The sequence below is a fragment of the Phyllostomus discolor genome, chromosome 14 (assembly GCF_004126475.2).
Source record: "Phyllostomus discolor isolate MPI-MPIP mPhyDis1 chromosome 14, mPhyDis1.pri.v3, whole genome shotgun sequence".
Lineage (NCBI taxonomy): Eukaryota > Metazoa > Chordata > Mammalia > Chiroptera > Phyllostomidae > Phyllostomus > Phyllostomus discolor.
Genome location: NC_040916.2, coordinates 23,095,905 through 23,117,246, shown reverse-complemented (window position 1 = coordinate 23,117,246; position 21,342 = coordinate 23,095,905). Strand labels below are relative to the sequence as shown.

Sequence of the window (21,342 nt, the reverse complement as noted above, 5' to 3'; positions counted from 1 at the left end):
ATCACTCTGTTGTCATCAGATTTAGATTCATTCATTTTCTTTATAGATCATAGTCCTTTGATAAAAAAATTGAATAAACTAGTATGTTCTATTTTAAGTATTTATGTGTCATTTGTGTTTTCACATACGTCCTTGTGAACCACAAGTAAATGTTGACAGCAGCATTAATGTTTATTAAACCATGGAAGATAGTGTTGGAATTGTTTTATTGTTGCAGAAATTCAAATACAGGTTTTTGTTTGGTGAAGCATTTGGACATGTAATCTCAGTATTAATAAGGATCCACCTTTGAGGAAATCAAAGATTCTGTTAACCTAATGTTACTTCACTGATGGCTACCAGTATTAGAATGCAAAAAACTGTTTTGGAGTATTGAAGATAATTTCATCCTCCTTACCTTTTTTTATATATCTAATAGTTTCACTTCAGCACAAACATCATGTATTTGATAAGGGTTACAGAAAAATATCATTATCTTTTATCCCTTCTTTGGGCAGAGGGTGACCTGGTTTTCACGAGACAAGACGGCAGTCGCAATGAGAAAGAGACCGCACAGGTGGCGCACGAAACAGAGCCTGAACCGGGTTCTCAGCCCCGGCCTGCTGTGTTATCTGGTTACTTCAAACAGTTTCAGAAGTCCTTGCCACCACGGTTCCAGCGGCAGCAGGTAATGACAAAAACATTTTGTCGTGTATAGTTGGAAAGGTTTATTGGTCAGTTGTCTGAGAAATACTTGGACGTGAAACCTAGAATATACAAAGCACACTGATTTTCTCTAAAATTCTTTTCCATGTGAATTCTGTGTCATTTTCTTGTCTCCTTCATAGATACCACATCCCTTTCTAAGGAATGTTTTCTACAGCATAATTAACAAGTGATTAGTTGCTTAAGTCAACATGCCGTAACTTACCCTTTGTTCTTTTGTCTTGCCACCTGTCACTGTTAAATGTCTTTAGTTCTTTTCCCTAAAGGATTCAGAAGAGTCTGTTATTTCTGATGGGATTGGCCATATTGATGTGTCACGTGGAACTAGAATCTCAAGCTGTGGGACCCTGCTTTTTCAGGAGCAGATGAAGCAGCAGCAGTGGCAGCAGCAGCAGCAGCAGCAACAGCAAGGTGTCCTTCCCCAGGCGGTGCCATCCCAGCCGTCGGGGGCTGCTGTCCCGCCTCCGCCACACCGCCCTCTGTACCAGCCCATGCAGCCCCACCCCCAGCACTTGGCTTCCATGGGCTTTGACCCGAGGTGGCTCATGATCATGGACCCTCGAATGATGTCGGGGAGACCTGCCATGGACATTCCTCCCATCCACCCTGGTGAGTTGAGGTCTGCTTTGTTGCATGACTCGTTTACGGGGATGGAAGATCGAAGTGTTCAGTTTGCCCCCATTTTTAGTCTTAATTCCTTTGAGAGTTATAAGGATGCTTATGTTTTTAAGCATAAAATTATGCAACTTTCATTTAGCACAGAGAAATTAAACGCCAGGCACTGGTAAGATCAAACTACTAGTTATTTCCAGTTTTGTATATATTACTTAAAAATTTTAAGATGGAAAATTACTATCTTATTAACAGTGTCTATTATTTGCTACAGTACTTTCATTCTTCTGTTGTAGCATTTGAAATTTTCCATATATGTTCAAGCTTATTGGTTTTCTACCAACATTTACCAGGCTAACACTTGCTTCCTCATAATTTAGCTAAAAACAAATGACAAGCAGCCTTTTATGGAATCTATCAATAAATTGAGACAATCCATTATCAAAATGATATCAAGGAAAATTAACAGGTGATAAAAACGTGATCAAGAATCCCATTGTGGCCCTAGCTAGTGTGGCTAGGCTGTGAATTGAGCACAGGCTGCAAATCAAAGGGTCGCCAGTTCAATTCCCAGTCAGGGCACATGCCTGGGTTGCAGGCCAGGTCCCCAGTATGGGGCACTTGAGAGGCAACCACACACTGATATTTCTTTCCCTCTCTTTCTCTTTCCCTTCCCCTCTCTCTAAAAATGAATAAATAAAAATCTTAAAAAAAAAAAAAAAAGAATCCCGTTGTGATTTTGAAATTTTAAAATTTAAAGGGCATAGTTCATAGTGCATTAATCAACTAATTAAACTAGAGGTATAGAATTTTCTATAGGAAATTGTTTACTCTGAACGTATCACTGTTAGTGTAATTCTCATTATGTTTGTATTAGAGTGCAAAGAATTACATTGCTTGTTGTCTGATTACATTTTTGCTCCTGTACAGTAAAGTAGGCTGCTGTTGTGGTTTCGCTCGCTTTGCTTCCTCAGTTCTTAAATCTGTTAATTTAACAACAATAAGAATCTGATTCATTATCATTGTCAACAATCATTTGTTGAGTTCATCAGTTTTAGTTGGCAAAAAGTGTTTAACTTCAGTATAAAGAATACTTAATAACAATTAATAACCTAGATTCTGTGTCTCTGTGACTTTTCTTTCTTTCATCCCCCGGCCCCCACCTCGCATCTCTTTCTCACCTTCTGTGCAGGAATGATTCCTCCCAAGCCCTTGATGAGAAGAGACCAGATGGAAGGGTCACCCGGCAGTTCTGAGTCATTTGAGCACATAGCTCGGTCTGCAAGAGATCACGCAGTGTCCCTCTCTGAGCCTCGCATGATGTGGGGGTCGGACCCCTACCCTCATCCAGAGGCCCAGCAGGCCGCTGCTCCCGAGGCAGCAGGAGAACCCGAGGCTGTGAGGTAATGACGAGACCTACGGGTAGACCCCGCAGGACCGTGGGGGTGGGGAGCACCGGTCAGTGTCCCTAACAGACGGCCGCGCTGGTTCGGGGCTGGGCTGCAGAGCTGACGTACTCCCGCCTCTGTGTGTGTGTGTGTGTGTGTGTGTGTGGTTTCACTTCTGGGCATTTATTTTTCTGGCATTTGTATATTGGGGCTTTTGTAAAGTAGTTCTATATACTGAACTAAATACTGAAATTTAGTGTTACATGTTAAAATTGGCAGATTTCTAACCATTGATTAGGTATTTGACATAGTAGCTGAAGAGTTGATGTAATTCTTCCACTAATGAGAAATGGTGGACATTTAGTTGTCAGTATCTTGTGGACATTTTCTAAAGCCAACATAAGACATAATCTAATTTACAAAGAAATTTTAAAGTGGCAGACAGTCTTAATTTATATCCATAGAGTTAGAATTTCTGCCCTTTTACATTGTGATATTTTAATAATTCTGATTCTTTGGGAAAGACGGACCTACTCAAGGTACTTTGTAGGTGGAAACTATTAGTCTTGATGGATTAAAAAGTCACATCAGCATGCATGGACTGAAGGAATGAACCTTCAGTCTCAAATGGGGAGCAAACATAATCTCTTAACAAAACTTCAGATGTACAGCACACTCTTCGTGCTCAGCACAGCGCTACACAGCAGAACAGTGCTCTGGACCTTGCTGGTCCTGCCCCGCTGGAACACACCGCATTCAGGAGCAGCTCCTCAACCCCCTCCCCCAGGCACTGGCCGTCAGCATTCTGCTGTCTGCCGGGATGCGGTTGATGCCGGGACACACCCCCTACAAGTGGGGTCATGCGGCATTTGTCCTTGTGTGGCGGACTTATTGCACTTAGCGTCATGTTATTGTCCCTGCGGTAGCTTATAAGATTTTCTTGTTCTTTCTTTTAATGGCTCCATGACAATCCGTTATATGTATATATACTATGTTTTCTTAAGTTATTCGTCTGCCAGGGACATTTAAGTTGTTTCTGCCTCTTAGCTATTTTGAATAATGCTGCAGTAAACTTTATAGAGACCTGAAGGTGCTCCTTATGATTAGAGTCCATTGTTTGTGTGAACATTAGAGAGCTATTTTGCTGTGCACTACATGCGAGAAAGATACTGCCTTGATGGTTATGCCTTTGAATTCTCCCCATCCTAGGCCTGAAGCCCCGCTGGACCAGGAGCCGGTAACCGCTGCGTATCCTGTAGAGCATAGTCAGTTAGAGGCGCATCCAAAGGCAGACTTTGTCCGAGAACCCAGTGAGGCCGACGTGCAGAAGTTTCTGAGCAGATCTGTGGAAGACATTAGGCCTCACCACGCTGATGCAAATAGTCAGCCAGCTTGTTTTGATGCCCCCGATCAAAAGACCCTCTCCACTCCTCAGGAGGAGCGAGCTTCCGCCGGAGAGAGTCAGCCCGCCCGGAAAAGAAGTGTTTCCCACGGATCCAACCACGCTCAGAAATCAGAGGAGCAAAGAAACGAGCCCTCGGCAAGCATTCCTAAAGTAACCAGCAGGTGCATGGATTCAAAAGAGCAAGCAGAAAGGTCAGAGGACAAGCCAAAAAAGGATGGCTTTCTACGATCCTCTGAAGGACCAAAACCAGAAAAACTGTATAAACCTAAATCGGAAACTCGTTGGGGCCCACGGCCGGGCTCCAGCAGGAGAGAAGAAGGCAACGACAGGCCCGTGAGAAGGTCGGGTCCCATTAAAAAGCCTGTCCTTAGAGATATGAAGGAGGAGCGTGAGCAGAGGAAGGAGAAGGAGGGAGAGAAGGGAGAGAGAGTCACTGAGAAGGTTGTGAAACCGGAAAAAGTAGAAAAGAAAGAGCCTCTTCCTCTACCCCCACAACCTGCAGCACCCACTCAGCCACCGTCTGCTCCTCCACCACCTCCCCCAGAGCCAGAGACTTTGCCTTCAACAGAGACCCCCACTCCGGTGCAGAAGCCGCCTCAAGAGACTGAGAAGCCCTTGGAGCGTGGGAGTGGTGCTGAGGTGGAGCCTGCGGCCAAAACTACAAGTCAGGCCGTCGCAGCACCAACCGTCAAAGAAGAGAAACAGCCTGAAAAAGTCGTCAGCAAAGAACTTGTTACAGAGAGGCCTCGACCAGATTCAAGACCAGCAGTTAAAAAAGAATCAACTCTACCTCCCAGGACCTATTGGAAGGAAGCCCGAGACAGAGATTGGTTTCCAGAGCAAGGATACAGAGGTCGAGGCCGAGGAGAGTACTACTCCCGAGGCCGGAGCTACAGAGGCTCCTACGGAGGGCGGGGCCGCGGGGGGCGAGGGCACGCCCGAGAGTACCCCCAGTACCGGGACAGCAAGCCTCGCACGGAGCACGTGCCCTCGGGGCCTCTCCGGCAGCGAGAGGAGAGTGAAACTCGCAGCGAGAGCTCCGACTTCGAGGTCGTTCCCAAAAGAAGACGGCAGCGAGGTTCCGAGACGGACACAGACAGTGAGGTTCACGAGAGTGCAAGCGACAAGGACAGTTTAAGCAAAGGTAAACTTCCCAAAAGAGAGGAGCGGTCTGAAAACAAAAGACCTGTGAAGCCTCAGTCTTCTTTCAAGCCTGAAAATCACATCCGAGTGGATAACAGACCTCTGGACAAACCGTACATAAGGGACGACGACAAGTCCAAACCAGGTTTCCTTCCCAAAGGAGAGCCCACCCGGCGAGGCAGAGGGGGCACATTCAGGCGCGGCGGGAGGGACCCCGGAGGCCGCCCCTCTCGCCCTTCCACCTTACGCAGACCTGCCTATCGGGACAATCAGTGGAACCCAAGGCCCGTCGAAGCTCCCAAACCTGATGATGGAGAGCCACCAAGAAGACAGGAGCCGTTCATTCCCGTACCAGCTGATAAACGGCCTCCCAAGTTCGAGCGGAAATTTGACCCAGCCAGAGAGAGGCCCCGGAGGCAGCGTCCTACCCGGCCACCCAGGCAAGATAAGCCGCCTCGATTTCGACGGCTCAGAGAGCGGGAGGCGGCCTCCAAAACCAGCGAGGTGGCCGTGCCCACAAACGGCACAGTGAGCACTGCGGTTCCAGAGCCAGTTGCTGCCGCCGGGGACGTTTCCGGGAATAAGACGCCAGATTTATCCAATCAGAACTCTTCAGACCAGGCAAACGAAGAATGGGAAACGGCTTCGGAAAGCAGTGATTTCAATGAGAGGCGGGAGAGGGATGAAAAAAAAAATGCGGATTTGAATGCACAAGCTGTCGTGAAGGCTGGAGAGAATGTCTCAGCCCCAAAAAGAGAAACAGCAAAGAGAAGTTTCTCTAGTCAGAGGCCCGGGGTAGACCGCCAGAATCGGCGTGGCAACGGTGGCCCGCCCAAGTCCGGAAGGAATTTCTCAGGTCCTAGGAGTGAAAGGAGAAGCGGCCCACCGTCCAAAAGTGGGAAGCGAGGGTGAGTACTTTGTGTCATGTGTAATTACTTCTGCAGATTCCCAGAGGCCCAGAGCCACCTCTTGGTTGAACTGTGCAGGGGAGCCGGTCTAGGCAGAGGCGGACTCACTGTCCTCCCCGGATTGTCTTCTCTGTTCTCAAAGTGGGAAGGAGCCTGAAACAGAGGGCTAATGTAGGGTCTCTGCCTCCTGTCTGCCCGGAGAGGCTTCTTAGGAATTTGTGCCTTTGGAAAAGCTGCGTACCAGGGGCTGGGCATGCCCAGTGTCCTCCTGTGACTCAGTCCTTGCACTGGTGCTGCTGAGTAGGCCGCCCTTCTTTCTCGTGCGCTGGTGGTCACAGGTGTCCTCTGAAAACTGGGTGTCGCAGCCTGAACTGTATCATCACTCTGAATCGGAGGGAGTGAGTGTGGAGCCCTAAGGATAAGTTAACATTCCCCCTCTAGCTGCAAATCCACAGTAAAGGGCCCAGCCGCAGGGGGCCCAGACAGCACCGTTCCGCCCTGTTGACAGCACGGCGCCACCCGGCCACCAAGGCCGCCAGTGACGAGTACCAGGCTGCTGGCTTTTGTCACAAAGAATTTTTCTAAATTGTGTCAGACTTAATCTGTCCTTTCAAATGTTAAAGTGTTGGCTATAGTAAATTATTGACTTCTTTAGTATTGTAAACAATTATAGCAGTATGCCTGCTTTTAAATCTAGGCTCTGGTACTTATTAATTATATGAACTCTTCACTTCCTCGTTACTGAAATGGGAAAAAGCAGTAATACTTATAAAAATATGTGAAGATGCTGATGTGGTATTTGCGAAGCATTCAACATACCTGGTTTATATATAGTAAGCAACTGTTATGGTTTGCCTTTTTCTTTTTTTTTTTATTTCTTGACCAAAATCCCCAGGTTTGCAGCCTGAGCTGGTAAGACATTAATTTACTTAGACAATACTACATTCTGCATTGGCTAGTTGCATAGACGTAGCATTTCAGGTTATTATATCTGTAAGTGAAAAAACGTTTTTGCTTTCTGATAATTTAGAAAAAGTTGTAGGGAGATACGTAAAGTCCAAAAGGAGGACAGTATGTAGTTAAAATACAATAATAGTTATTGACTACACCTGAACTATTAGACGTGTGAATAATACGGCAAACACTGAGCCAGTCTCAACTTCTTAGCAAGACTTGGGTGCCATGTAAATGCTGACGACATTGAAGCTGCAGGAACAACAGCTTGTAGTTGAAGCGAATAGTTTGTAAGTCCTGCTTAGAAGAATTGAATTCACTCTTCAGATATTTGAGGTCATGCTCGTCTCAGGCACTTGGTAAACTTTTATCTTGAGTGACTCTGTAGGCTAAGATGTAAATGAAATTGTAAACCCATTTGCCATGGTCTATTTTCATAAAACTTTTATGAAATGAACCCAAGAATAAAATTTGTTATGAAACAAAAACTGTATGCATACATACGGTTTGTGAAGTGAATTGTTTCCATATAAAAGTTTTTTATTTATTTACATTAATGTGCAATCTTACTGAACTTTAAAAAACATACAAAGAAAGCTTTTCAAATATTTTTCATATGCTGCCCTCTTGTGGAGAAGATCCAGTAGTAAATACTTTGGACTAGCTTGCATTGTAACTTTTCTGCTGTAAACGGTGTTGCTTTAGCACTTACAGCATGATGGGCGAATAGACAAAAGAAGAACTTTCAGGGGGTGATTAGAATTCTAGAATGCGATCGCTGGGAAGAACTATCCTGGGGAGCTGGTCCATCTCCTTCCTTGGGTAGCTCAGTTTCAGCGACGTTCTACTCAGCACACGTCACTGAAGCTCGTTGGTTTTGGGTTAGTCTTCTGTCCCACCGCTGTTTCTTCTTAGTCTAAACTTTAAGAGCTTCCAGCGAAGAGCCCCCTCTCCCCCTGCACCCCGAGTGTGGAAGCAGCACTCTCTCACGTTGATGCTCCGTAGGCCGTTCGATGAGCAGTCTGCGGGCAGCCCTGGCGCAGATCCCAGCAGCGGCGGCTCTGCGCACCACCAGGAAGGAGCGCCAAACGGCACCGGGCCGAAGAACTCCAAAGATGCTGCTGGGAAGAAAAGAGAGGACCCCAAAGCAGGCCCAAAGAAACCCAAAGAAAAAGTGGATGCGCTGTCACAGTTCGACCTCAACAATTACGCAAGTACGTCTTAGGTTTCCTTCCTTCATTTGTTCGTTTACCTGCTTGTTTCACTGAGTTGGATGCTATAAGTAAAGACATTCCAAAAAGGAGAGTTGAACCCAGAAGGTGGCTATGGAAGTGGAATATGAATCACTGACTGACGTAACTGGAGCTAAAAGAACATCTGTGTGTTACGCTGTGTCTTACATGAAAGAAATGTTAGGCCTCATTGAGTTGTGACCTTGATAAGATTGGTATCTAAGAGATGGTAAATAGAGAATAAGTGATAGGAAGGGAGGCAGTGTTGCTATGGATACTGTCAGAAAACCATGGACTGCTGGGATATCAAATGCAGAGGATGACGAGCAAGAGGGAAATGTGTGATGGGGAAGTGAAGGAATGTCTGTGAGCAGACTCTTAGGTGGAAGTGAGCTGTTTGTCACTGGCTCGGATGAGACTTAAACTGGAAGCACTGAGTAAACCAGAGAGATTTACTGAGCTGAAATCAGGCAGTGGTGATGGGAAACCTTGGTGAGGCACTGTGTACCTGAACTGTTTTACTTCTTTTAACATTGTTTAATGTACCTAGATTTCTTATGCTTCCTGAGATCTATGATAATTTTAACAAGATAGCCAGAATAGTTGTTAGCTGGGCAACAAGGAGAGTTGTTCACATGCTAGGTGATCATGTGTGCACATCCCCACCACTGTTTTTAACCGCCACACGCTGTTGACACTGGTCTACGTAAGATGGAGGCCGTGCACGTCATAGGGTTGCCATGGCTAGTCACAACCCCACTGAGCAAATCCAAGCTTATTGTGGCCTTGCAGAAAGAGACACAGCAGTGCCTGCTTCTTGGGTGGCTGGGTGCAGGTGGGGTAAAGTGCTGTGTGGTCTTTATAGCACAGTGCGGGTCTCACTCGGCTGGGTAGGTGGAGTCAAAGGGATTTGACTGGACAATAATAGGGTGATTTTGTTTAGTAGAAATACATTGCCACTGTATTGCTTAACGAAAAAAGACGTATTACTCAAAGCGGATAATTTTAGGGCTTTTATTTCTAACCTTATTCAAGTCTTACTAATAAATGGACATCACATGGTGTGAGAAATGGGACACACTGTGAGTCACAGAACTTGATCTTTGCCTTGTCTTTCAAACTAAAATGTCTCATTTATCTTCTCTGTTAAAAAGAGTATTTTAAACCTTCCCCATACCCGCAGGTGTTGTTATCATTGATGACCACCCTGAAGTGACGGTGGTTGAAGACCCACAATCGAATCTGAACGACGATGGGTTTACTGAAGTGGTGTCCAAAAAGCAGCAGAAACGGCTGCAGGATGAGGAGCGCCGCAAGAAGGAAGAACAAGTCATACAGGTTTGGTGTTTTGGCCTGTTGCTGGTGATTTCGCTTGTGCCCAGAATACATTAGCAAGTGATCAAGGTTTCGATCCACCTGGAAAGCCAAGGGTGCATTTATTATTCAGGTGTTGAGAATGTTGACTCTCAAGTGTTGATTTTCACAACTTGAAGCTTTTAAACCAGTATTGACGTGAATTTTAAATACAATATAATCACTGTTTGGTTTAGCATAGACCATCTTTACTTTAGCGGGGTATTTTATGTTCCAGTACCAGTCATCTTATTCACTCCACGTCCAAGTTAGAGTTTGAAAGATTTGTGGCTTGGAAATCTGACAGACACAACTGTCATGATTTAATAAATTGCAGATTCTTGACTTAGAAAGTCTGTATGGTAATCTAAATTAGTTGACTTGATTAAACACATCATGAATAGCTTATTCCACTGAAATCAAGCCAGACACCCATTTTGCTAAATGCTGACACATGATAAAAATAAGTAGAACACGTGAATGATAGTGCTGGAGCTCTAATAGATGAAAAGGCTTCAAAACAGGAAACTGAAAATCTTGTGTGGACAGTAGCACTGAGAGAAGTTTGTATATGACTAGGTGGTTTCAGAGGTCACTTACACATTAGCACCTCGGGGACAGTAGACCCGCGTGGCACAGCGCCCCACCGGCACTCCGGAGTTGACCCTTCTCTGGCAAAAACAAGTTAAGTCGACGGCAGCTTTATCTCAGATCAGATTTTGCTGCTGGATGAATTTACTGCAAACTTACTTAGTTTTTTGAATTTCAGAATTGTGGAACAGAGATTGTGGCCCTTGATATCAAGAATGTATAACACGTATTTGTCTTTTTTCCCCACTTGCATCCTGGCTTCTCCTCATTTAAAATCTCGTTAGCAGCCTTGACACATTTGCTCTGTGAAGTACGTGTTTTGAAAAGTAAAGGAGCTAAATTAGCAGTACAGGTGGCTTTGTTAGAAAGCATATTTATGAACTGTTACTGGTAGCTGTGTTATTGACAAAAATGTTTTCTGCCAATTTTTAAAGGTCTGGAACAAAAAAAATGCCAATGAAAAAGGAAGAAGTCAGACTTCTAAGCTTCCTCCAAGGTTTGCCAAAAAACAGGCTACAGGGACCCAGCAAGCACAGTCTCCAGCTCCAGCCCCAGGTCCAGCTTCATCCTCGGCTTCAGGTCCAGTGCCGACCTCGGCCTCACCCTCGCCCTCTGCTCCAGTTCCGGCCTCAGCCACAGCCACGGCCACGGCCACAGCCCCGGTCCTGCCCGCCGCCTCCACTCCACTCTCAGCTCCAACCTCCGCTCCTGCTCCAGCCTCCTCCCCTTCAGTTCCAGCTCCAACCCCCATCCTTGCCTCGGCTTCGGCCCCAGCCTCTGTCCCCATCCTTGCCTCAGCCTCCATTCCCATTCTTGCTTCAGCCCTACCACCAACTGCAGCTCCTCCTCCAGCCAGCTCAGCCCCAGCAGCCCCAGCCAGTTCAACCCCAACTGCCCCAGCCAGTTCAGCTCCGGTTCCAGCCCCAGCCCCTATGCCAGCCCCAGCCCTCGTCACAGTCACCATCCCAGGCCCCGGCCCCACCGCCCCACCCCAGACTCAGGGACAGACACACAAACCAGTCCCGAGCCCCCTGCAGAGCACAGCGCAGTCTTCACCACAGCCACCCCCGTCCATCAGACTGCCTCCAGCTCAGACACCCAACGGCACAGGTTACGCAGCCACGGGAAAGGCCATCCAGACCTCCCAGCCGCATGGCACTCTCCCCACTGAACTGTGGGATAACAAGGTGGCCGCCCCAGCGGTGCTGAGTGACATCTCGAAGAAATGTAAGTGTGCGGCGGAGGAGTGAGCGCTGGGGAGTGGCGTGGGTGTCGCGCTTGTTTTCCGTTGTATTTGTATATTTAGTGTGGGGTTTTGTAGCCATCTCCTTTTCTTTTCCTGAAAAACCTTTTTCTTCTAAAACAAGTGTGTTACACTTTTAATAACTGTATTTCATATGTTGATAAAAGCAATACACGATGTTGGGGGACTTATGTTTGTTTTGGTTTGAGTGTGGTGTGGAAAGCAATTGTTTCATTGTGTAGCTGCTGTTACAGAAGGGGAAACAGACTGGATAATTAGCCTCTTCATTTTAACGGCCCCATTTCCTGTGGCTTCTTCTCTTCAGTAGGGCCCATTAGTCCACCGCAGCCTCCTTCGGTCAGTGCCTGGAATAAGCCTCTGACGTCGTTTGGATCGCCTGCTTCATCAGAGGTAGGAGCAGACCCGCTGGTGGTCTCAGCGGGGTTGCGAGGGCAGAGTTTTGTTCAAGCAGTTTCCCCGTGCATCAGCAGTCAGCAGGCATCAGAATCCTCTGCGCCTGGGGCTTCTGATTCATGAGTCTTGGCTGAGGCCTGACGACATTCTAACCAATTCCTGCATGCTGTTAATGCTGCTGGATACTTGCATTTGTAAGCTGCTGCTTGTGTTTAGACATTTAAGGTTAACATTTTTTTAAACATGCTTACTATTTTCTGGACTTTCCTACCCCTTTTTATCATGAATAATTAGGCAGTGTGATTAGATTACTTATTTAGACTCAGAGTTCACAGGAGGTTCTTCTAACATAATTTCTCAGATGCACCTTACTGGTAAATGAGTGCTTGGGTGAGCAGTTCTTCATTTACTCGGAGTGGACATTGAGTGCTGGCGATGCAGCCTGCGCTGTTCTGACCTTTGGGTTATTACGGGAGGGGGAGAAAGTGGACCGAAAGCTCTATGCTCATGTGGCTTCCATCGTAATGTGGGGGAGCCAGCAGCAAACACACCGTGCAGTAGATGGTGGTCAGTGCTGAAGTGAAAGCAACTCAGGGAGGGCGAGTGGGGGGTTTCCCACGGGGTGTGAAGACCATGTACAACAGAGTGGCCAGGAAAGGCTACTTAGGGGACATTTGTGAGTGAAAGACTTGAAGGAGGTAAGAGAGCGTGCTATTCACATGTCTGAGGAAGAGTGAATTCCTGATTCAGGACGTAGCAGACGGAAAAACCCGAGAAGGAACAAGCCCTGTGTGTTTGGGGAAGGCTAGGGAGGTCCACGTGGCCCGAGGGAAGTAAGGGATGGGGAGAACAGATGAAGTTGGGAAGGTAATAGGGGTGGATCCTCTAAGGCCTTTGGGAGATATAGGAAGACAATAGACAGTTTTGAGCAAGGGAGTCCCAGAATCTGACTTTTTAAAGATCATTCTGGGTAGTCTTAAAAGTAGTCAGTGTGAGCGCAAAAGAATAGGAGATGGGAAGTGTCATCATGACCAAATGCTGATAACTTAGTCCAGGGACGTGGCACTAGAGGTGGATAAGAAGAGGTTGGTTTCTGAGTGCTTGGCGCAAAGATGCTGATGGATCAAATGTACGGGAGCAAAAGAAGTCCAAGTTCTCGCCAAAGCTTTTGGCTTATACAAGAAGAAGGGTGTTTCTGTCAGCTGAGATCGGGAAGCTGTGGAATGGATCGGTATTGGGAGAGAAGGTGAGAGGTCAGTCCGTTTGGGGCATGTCAGGTTTCAGGTGTTGATCACACATCTGAATGGACTTGTCAAGTAGATAGTTGGACGTGAGTTCAGAGGAGATGATCTAGTTCAGAGACATGAATTTGAAAGTCACTAGAGTTTGCTTGATGTGATACGATGGTTGGATGAGATCGCCGAGGAACTCTGAGTTCTAAGTAGTTTAAAAAGAAAAGAGATTTAAAAACTTACGTGCTAAGGAGATGTAAAAGATGGAAAAGCTAAGTGATTGGAAAAGTGGCCTGGAAACCAAGCGAAGATGAGTTCGCAGAAAGGGATAAGTCAGGTGTGTCAGATGCTGCTGGAAGGTCAAGCCAGACAGGCCTTGCGGATCCACAGTTGGAGTTGACAGCGTGGAGGCCCCTGGAGACTTAGACGTGAGCGACGTGGCAGAGCTGCAGGCAGGCGAGAAAGCCTGGCCTTCGTGAGTGAAATGTAAGGAAACTGGGGGGAAAGGTGAGTGTGGAGAACTTAGTTTTCCTGTGAAGGGGAAGCAGAGCAGTGGAGCAGGGGGTAAAGATACAGTTGATGTTTTTTCGAAGAAGTAGGTCTGCTGCCCTCCCCCGCTGCAGCTTCTGGCCGAGGGTCTGGAGCAGGCCTCATCACCTGTTTTACCTGTTGCACAGAGAAACTCCTTGTACGGGTGGCATTAGCAGTCCCTGGGTTCCGTATTTCAAGGTCTCGGTCAAATTCTTTTTCTTCTGTCTGTTGGTATTGACATGATGCTTAATCGTAGAGCATTTCTTAGACAGAAGGTTCAAGATTTTCATGCTGATACGAAGGATGAAGTGGAAAGTGTCTTTGCTTTAGATGGGTGCACTGGATTGAATAATTTTAAAATGTTCGGTCCAGGTTTCTAAATTGCATTAAAGTATAGGAATGATAATTTCTCAGCTGCAAGATTTTTTGTGCTACTACAAGTTTGCGATGCTAAAAGGCATTTACATTCACCTTCAGCCAGTTGGAGGAACAAGATAGTTTGGTATCTCATTTTTTGTCATACCTCATTTTCGTCATTCTGTTTATTTAATGTTATGTTTTCTGGTTAGTGTGTGATTTTGTTGATGATGCTGTTTATTGTTCATGACTTTTGAATATTTCCTTGTGGTCAAGTTCTTAATTAACAAAGTTGGTAGTTTACTTTTAATTTATTTCACCAGATAAAAAGAAATTTGTCATGGGACTTCTTGAATGACTAGTGAAATAGACTTCTTCATGATTAAGATTTTGTTGAATACCGTGAATGTTAGTTACACTAAGTAGATTCACAAAGATCAGTATTATGATCTAAGCTTTATTTTCCTTCCTTGTATTATGTGTATTTTCTAAACATTTTTATTTCAGAGGGTATAACGGTCTTCCTAAAACTAATAGTCCTATTAACTGTGAGTCTTTACAAGTTTTTTTGTGGGGGGGGGGTTGTACATAAAATTAATAGCTTTCAGTCATTAATCACTGTGATTTGTTCTTCTGATACTAACATTTATGCTGAACTTACTATAGAATTTCAACATCAACTAAAGCAGATAGAAAGTTTTATTCTAAGTGATATGATGTTTACTTGTACATTACTTGTATATATCCACCTGTAAGTGGATGTTCAGATATTAAAAATAATCTGAATTGCATGCCTTATTAATACTATTGACATGCTCACACTGATAAACTCAACAAGAACCTTATACAGTGATTTCACACTGAGCACAGGGGGTCCAAAAATGGTGTGAAGCAGTGACTCGATTATATGATCAAGGCCTAAAGTTGAACTTTATCCTTGGTGTTTTTGTTTGTTCTTCCATGAAAATATTAAGTGATTGTTAGGCATTGCTGTCTTCTTTCCCCCATTCATGTATTCATTCATTCATCTATTTCTTGCTGGTGGTATGTTTCTATGTTTGTTGCTTTTACATTTCAGTGATGGAATAACTTAAAGCTGTGATTGGCTCATGACCACGCTCACGACACGTAAAGCCAGGACTTTAAAAACTTGTGTCTTTATCCTAGTTTTCATTTAATCACTTGTTTCCTAAAACATACAAATCATTGTTAAGGGAAAGATCTCTTAGTTAATCTCAGTTACTAGGTAGGTTGCCTCAAACCTCCTCCTATTAAACTTTAAAATGTGTGCTGCCATGTAAATCATTGTCAAGTCTGAACTCTGTTTTGATTTCTCTTACTAGAGAACAAAGAATGGTCAAGAAGGAGTTGAGATTGGAATTGACACAATTCAGTTTGGTGCTCCTGCTTCCAATGGGAACGAAAACGAAGTTGTTCCGGTGCTTGCGGAGAAAACTACTGACAAAGTACCTGAACCGAAAGAGCAGCGGCAGAAGCAGCCCCGGGCAGGCCCCATCAAAGCCCAGAAGGTAAACACAATTCCTGCCCCAGGTGTCATTGCGTAAAAACCACTAACGCTTAGGAGAGCAGGTAACAGTTCTGAGTCGAGTTTTGTGTTCAGTGAATGCCTTTGATCATCATGTCTTTTTGCTAATAAACGTTGACTTCAGCTTCCAGATTTGAGTCCAGTAGAAAACAAAGAGCATAAACCTGGTCCTATTGGAAAGGAACGGTCACTGAAAAATAGGAAGGTAAAAGACGCCCAGCAGGTGGAGCCCGAAGGACAGGAGAAACTAGGCCCGGCTGCAGTGAGAAGCGCGGACCCCGCGACGACAAAGGAAGCCAAAGCAGCGTCAGAGATGTCTGCCGAGATCGGCACGATGATCTCGGTGTCCTCGGCCGAGTACGCCGCTAACGTGAAGGTGAGCGCCGCGGGGACTCCGAGTGCAGCCCGCGCAGAGTATGCTGAAACCACATACTCTGTAGGTCATTGCAGTATTTCTAGATAGAAGCCTTTGTTTCATGATGTGCATGCGTGGTCCAAAGAAATCCCTCACAGCCAGTGATTTCTTTCTGTAGAAATTTACTCTTACTTCCGGACCCTTCGGTACTCAAAAGTGAAACATGTTTACACAAGATTACAGTGGTTTTCATTGGGTTTGTAGTCTTTGAAAGGGTCCATCTGCATTACTTTTTCTTTTGTTAATGGAGTTACAACGGAGCCTTATTTTGCCCACTTTGAGATTTTGAACTTGGGAACTCAGCAGACTTCAGCCAGTTTTCTTCCAGGGTTGGACCAGATCGCTGTTGCACTGGGTGAGCACTAGAGGAAGTAATTGCCTTGTGCTTAGGGACCAAATTGAATGAAAGATGCGCAGGGCTAAAACTTGCTAATGAGCGAGTTCACTGCACTGGGTAACCCCAGGGACTCACACCTGTGGGGGTAGCAGATCTCTGTCGGCTCTTCTGGGACAGGTACTCACTGAGAAGAAAGGTGGGGACTCTTCTGCACTATTTGCGTATTTCTCTGGTAGAAATTCATGTGATTCAGTTCTACCACGTTTAATTAGAGAGTTTAACAATGATAAACAAGATGTTTATCCTAAAACCTAATGCATTGCAGTAGCTAAGATCTTGACATTCGTTGACTTACATTGTTTTATGTTAAAGAGAATAAGAAATGAATGGTTGAAAGTAAGCTGTAGGTTATGACAGCAGGAGATCCACACACAGTTCTTTTAGTAACCCACAGACAGTAAGCATCTAGTGCTGTTGGCAACTCCTGACACCTCCTGACACCGTGCAGTGCTGCTGCTTTTATTTTCTTACTTTATTTTATTTTTTTAATACGTTTTTAAAACTGTGCAGACCCCTGCAGGAACAGTGGTAGTACCATTTCAGTGGTGCTTCCATGCTTGCATGGTCCCACTGTTGGTGCTTGTTGAGACTGGAGGTAGCTGGTTCTTCAGGCCTGCTCTCCTCCCCTGCTCTCTTCCAAAACGTTGTAACGGTTAGGCTGTCATTAGGAGGTGACGCGATAATTCAGTTTGAAACGTGTTTTTTTCTATTACTCCTCCACAGGAGTCTGTAACAGACTATACTACACCTTCCTCTTCTCTGCCTAACACTGTGGCTACTAATAATGCAAAGATGGAGGATACTTTGGTAAATAATGTAAGTAATCGACCTGGCGTGGCGAGTTGGGATAGGCGCCTGGCTCTTGTCTGATAGATACTGTGTGGCCTAACTCTTCTTGGGGCAGGAGGGGGTTGCAAGTTTGTATTTAGGAGCCCTGTAATCCGATTACAATTAGCAAAAATGTTAAACTGAGGTTTTGCTTTTTCCCCTAAAAGCCATCTGCTTTCCATTTAAGATCCAGGAGTGTGGTGCTTGGGCTTGGGTTTCATTAGTACTAATCCTATTAACCTGGTTTGGGTGAGAATTTTTGTTCTTAGCTGTTACATTCTGTAGATTCAGCACTCTATTTTTTTTTTTTTTTTTTTGGTAATTTTGTTCTTAATGAAACCTTTTATAATGTGGTGAAAGCTTGCTCAATTAAAACAGTGTTGCCAAAGATTCAGCTATTTCCTTTCATACGGGACCTTAACAACAGCATGCCTGTTGTGAAGACTGAGCTGTAATGCATATATAAGTACTTCAGCAGTTCTTAAATGCATTAGTAAAAGGCCATAACGAGTTGTGTAACTTTGGCTCTAGTTTCCCGGAGCAACCAGGTTATAATTCAGAATCATGTTAGAAATCATCTCAGCCTGTCACTCTGCCCAGTGCACTGACAAACTGAAACCCAAGGAGGTTGGGTGCCCCGCTGCGGTGGAGGGGCCTGTAGGGATCACGTGTGCGGCCCTTGCTTTGGAGGACAGGGATGGTGGGAGCTTGGTCAGCTGCTGTCTTTTAAAATGTTTCCTCTACAATAAGCAAAGGCATTTTTGAAAATATCTTCTGTAGATATATTTAGAAGTATCTCGCTCCAGGCTTTAACTATATTGTTTTGAGAATAAAAATCTTGATTGTGTCTTGTACAGAGTTTTTCCTGTGCTTTCCTGTTGTTCCCTTGGCTCAAGTGTATAGAATTTCAGAGAGGTGACCTGTGTTAGGGGCCGTTTAAATCCACTTCAATCGCCCAGCTGAAGGACCCCACTGTGTAGCTGAGGGAGGGGGAAGAAAAAAGAGCGCCTCGCACACTTCTCTTGGTGATAGTAGCTCAGTCTAGGAGCTGATTAATGTCATCTGTCTAACTTTGGCGGTTATAAACTTCATCTCAGGTGCCAAAACCATTGCTCTGAACTCTGGAGAAAGGTTAGAATTATTAACTTCCTATAGGAGAGTAATGGAAAACTTGGGAAGGACAAAAAGACTTACTGGCAAAAGTGAGTGCTGGCTGGTGTCACTTGTGTCGGTTATCAAATACTGAATCTGTAACATCTCAGGGAAGTTACTTGTACTTGAATTGTGGTGTCTTCACTCTTTTTAAAAATACAGAGTATTTCTTAGGTGTCACTTTTTTCTTTCCTTTTTTAAAAGATCTTATTTATTTACTTTTCGAGAGAGGAGGGAGAGAAACATCAATGTGTGGTTGCCTCCCATGCACCCCCCACTGGGACCCGGTCTACAGCCAGGGCACGTGACCTGACGGGGAGTCAAACCCATGACCCTTTGGTTTGTGGGCTGGCACCAGTCTGCTACGCACACACAGCCAGGGCTTAGGCGTTACTTTTCAAGAAAGTGTATGATGTTTTCTGGCAAATTACGCTCTAAAAGTTAGTTTATGAAATAGGGAAGATGAAGGAAAGATTATTCTCAGTCCCTTTTAAAAGTCATTGGGAATGCCCATGAGCATCTGAATGGTTTCTGTGTGGTTTGGCGAGGCTAACGAGCGCGGTGATTGGGCGCAGAGACCCACGGAGGGGCAGGGACCAGTCTGGTGGGCAGTGACTGGTCTGCGTTGGACTCGGGGCATTGTGTCCAGAGTAGTGTGTGTGAGCACAGAAAGCTCGGGCGGGTCAAGGAATATTGTCAGTGGTCCTCCACTTGGAATGATTTTTCACGGTATTACTTGTGCGGACTGTGGTGGTGATTTTGAACTTAGTTAATACAGTTTAAAACAATATCCAAATTTCAGGGCCTTTTGAAATGTTTCTGTTTCCTTCATTACCATCTGGGAGATCTGTTTTTATGCCAGGACTTCTGTCGTTTTTTAAAAGGAGGCCTATTTCCTCTTTCTTACTGAAGCTGAATATACTTTTTTTGGATCCTTAGTTATATTATATTGGTTAGTGTTACCTGGTCTTCCCGTTGTTTGGAATGTACTGGAGATTGTTGCAAGCACGGCCAGTCTCTGTGAAGGTCGTCCCATGTATTAGGTCTCCATCAGTTAGTCCACAGTGTTCCAGAGCTGACCACCGGGCCAACCCCGCCTTCTCAGCCACTGTTCCTGAGCGTCTGAGTGAGCCACCCAGAGCAGTCAGGCGGCGAGTATCGCGCCGCAGAAACCTCGAGGCCCTGAGACTCAGAGCAGAGGAAGAGAGGTGGGCAGCAAGCATCTGATGCCTCCAAGCACGGAACAGCGTGTGCAGCAGTCACGTCACTGCTGCTGCTCTAGGGCGCCAGTGGCACCGGGAAGCATGGGCTTCGGGTGCGCAGCCTTCTCTTCGGGACAGACTCTTTCCATTCAGCCTTAGACAGGCAGGCGATACTATCTCTTCAAGAGTTTTTTATCTAAGGTGTCCGAAATGATCAGCTACCACAAACACAGTGTAACTCTAAGTAGGCAAAAGTCCGTTTGGCTCTGATGAGAAATGAAACTTCCTTAGAGCACGGTAGCACTCCTCCAGCAGGGCTTTGTAGCAGACCTAGCTAGTTAGATTGTGATCTGTTGTTGCCTGCCTTTTCAGGTGGCCCCTGCCCAACACCCTTCCCCTCCCTAAGAGGGAGACTATACCGGCAGACGCTCCAGCCTAACTCCAGTTCCCTCCCACTACTTTCTAGCCTCACCTTCAAGGTATGTTACCACCTCCACCTTAAGTCCTTCACTGTTGCATCGCAAGGGGACATAAGCTAACGATACTCTTTTGTGTGTGTGTGTTTCACTGGTTTGTATGGTAAACAACAACACTAAGCCGAGGAAGTAGAGGCAATGTCAATTGCACCTTAAACTTTTAACAGCTTCTAATACCGACATTAGCAGTGACTTGATATCCTCCTACCTAAAGGGGGGGCCTATTATGCTTGTGAATTGGTCTTAAAGTGACAGGAGAGCATTTATATCCCATGTTTGTACTAAGTTCTCTTAGAGAGTTGTAACAACTGTTTGTATATATTGTGCCACAAAAAAAAAAAAAACTAGCTTGGTACTGCATGTTTTTATCCTAAGTACAAATGATGATATAAAAATGGTAATTTTCTGGCTGTCCTGTCAGTCATGTGTGATTGAATGAAAGTAATCGTAGTAGTTAGACTATTTATGAAGAGGTAGTTGATTAATGCAAGTGACTTTGAATTGGATTGTTAGTGGTAATCTTTGAATAAGGAGGCAAGAGACACTTTAGGCAGGTGCTTTTTGCTGTCAGTTAGGCTTGTTGTTTTTTATCTCCTACTGTCCTTAAATTTAGAGCTATGTTACTAATGCTTGCTACAGTTGAGTTTGTTGAGAGTATTTTAAATGAGTTCTTTCCAAGATGAGTCAGTTAAAAAAGTGCAGACATGGAATTAAATGAGGGCCTTTTTTTAAGGCAAGTATTTAACCTCTGTTATCAGCAGGACCTTCCAACGTGGCACTGGAGGGCAGGGAATCTTTCTGATGGTCCTCAGGGGAGGATCACGGCCCACTAAGTCGTTCTGGGATGTGGCCGTGCTCACTTCCAGACTCTTCCGTTTGAGTCTCCAGCCTCCTGCCCCCTTGCCCCCTGCCCCCCAGCTTCCTTGTACGAGACATAATAAATGTGCGTTTATCCTACAAAATTTTGTAAGACAACCACTTGAGCTTCCTGTCGTCGTCGTCTTCGCCCAGTTCTTACCGTTTCCTGCCAGTCCCTGCTCAGCGTTGCTGTGGCCTTCCGCCAGAACGACACGGCCCCAGTCATGTCCCGGCTCATTCTGTTCATGGCAACGGTCTGATGCCACATCAACAGATGTAGCACTAACTGTCCTTTAGGCCAGTTGTTAATTCTCCAGAAAAACCCTTCAACATTGCCTTTCACTCAGTGTTTTCTATACTTCAAGAAGAAATAATATACAGTTAGAATTCAAATGAATTT

The 21,342-nt window shown here is 45.2% G+C and overlaps 1 protein-coding gene across 1 annotated transcript in view; it reads left to right on the top strand.

Annotated features, from left to right (window-relative positions):
* PRRC2C (proline rich coiled-coil 2C) overlaps window positions 1-21,342 on the top strand; it is a 76,232-nt gene that overhangs the window by 38,023 nt on the left and 16,867 nt on the right. Inside the window, 13 exon segments of the mRNA XM_028530564.2 lie at window positions 498-667; window positions 1,065-1,314; window positions 2,510-2,720; window positions 3,915-6,161; window positions 8,121-8,329; window positions 9,531-9,685; window positions 10,726-11,518; window positions 11,860-11,945; window positions 15,412-15,597; window positions 15,739-15,990; window positions 17,150-17,244; window positions 19,984-20,071; window positions 20,073-20,087. Coding sequence (XP_028386365.1) covers window positions 498-667; window positions 1,065-1,314; window positions 2,510-2,720; window positions 3,915-6,161; window positions 8,121-8,329; window positions 9,531-9,685; window positions 10,726-11,518; window positions 11,860-11,945; window positions 15,412-15,597; window positions 15,739-15,990; window positions 17,150-17,244; window positions 19,984-20,071; window positions 20,073-20,087 — 4,757 coding nt within the window.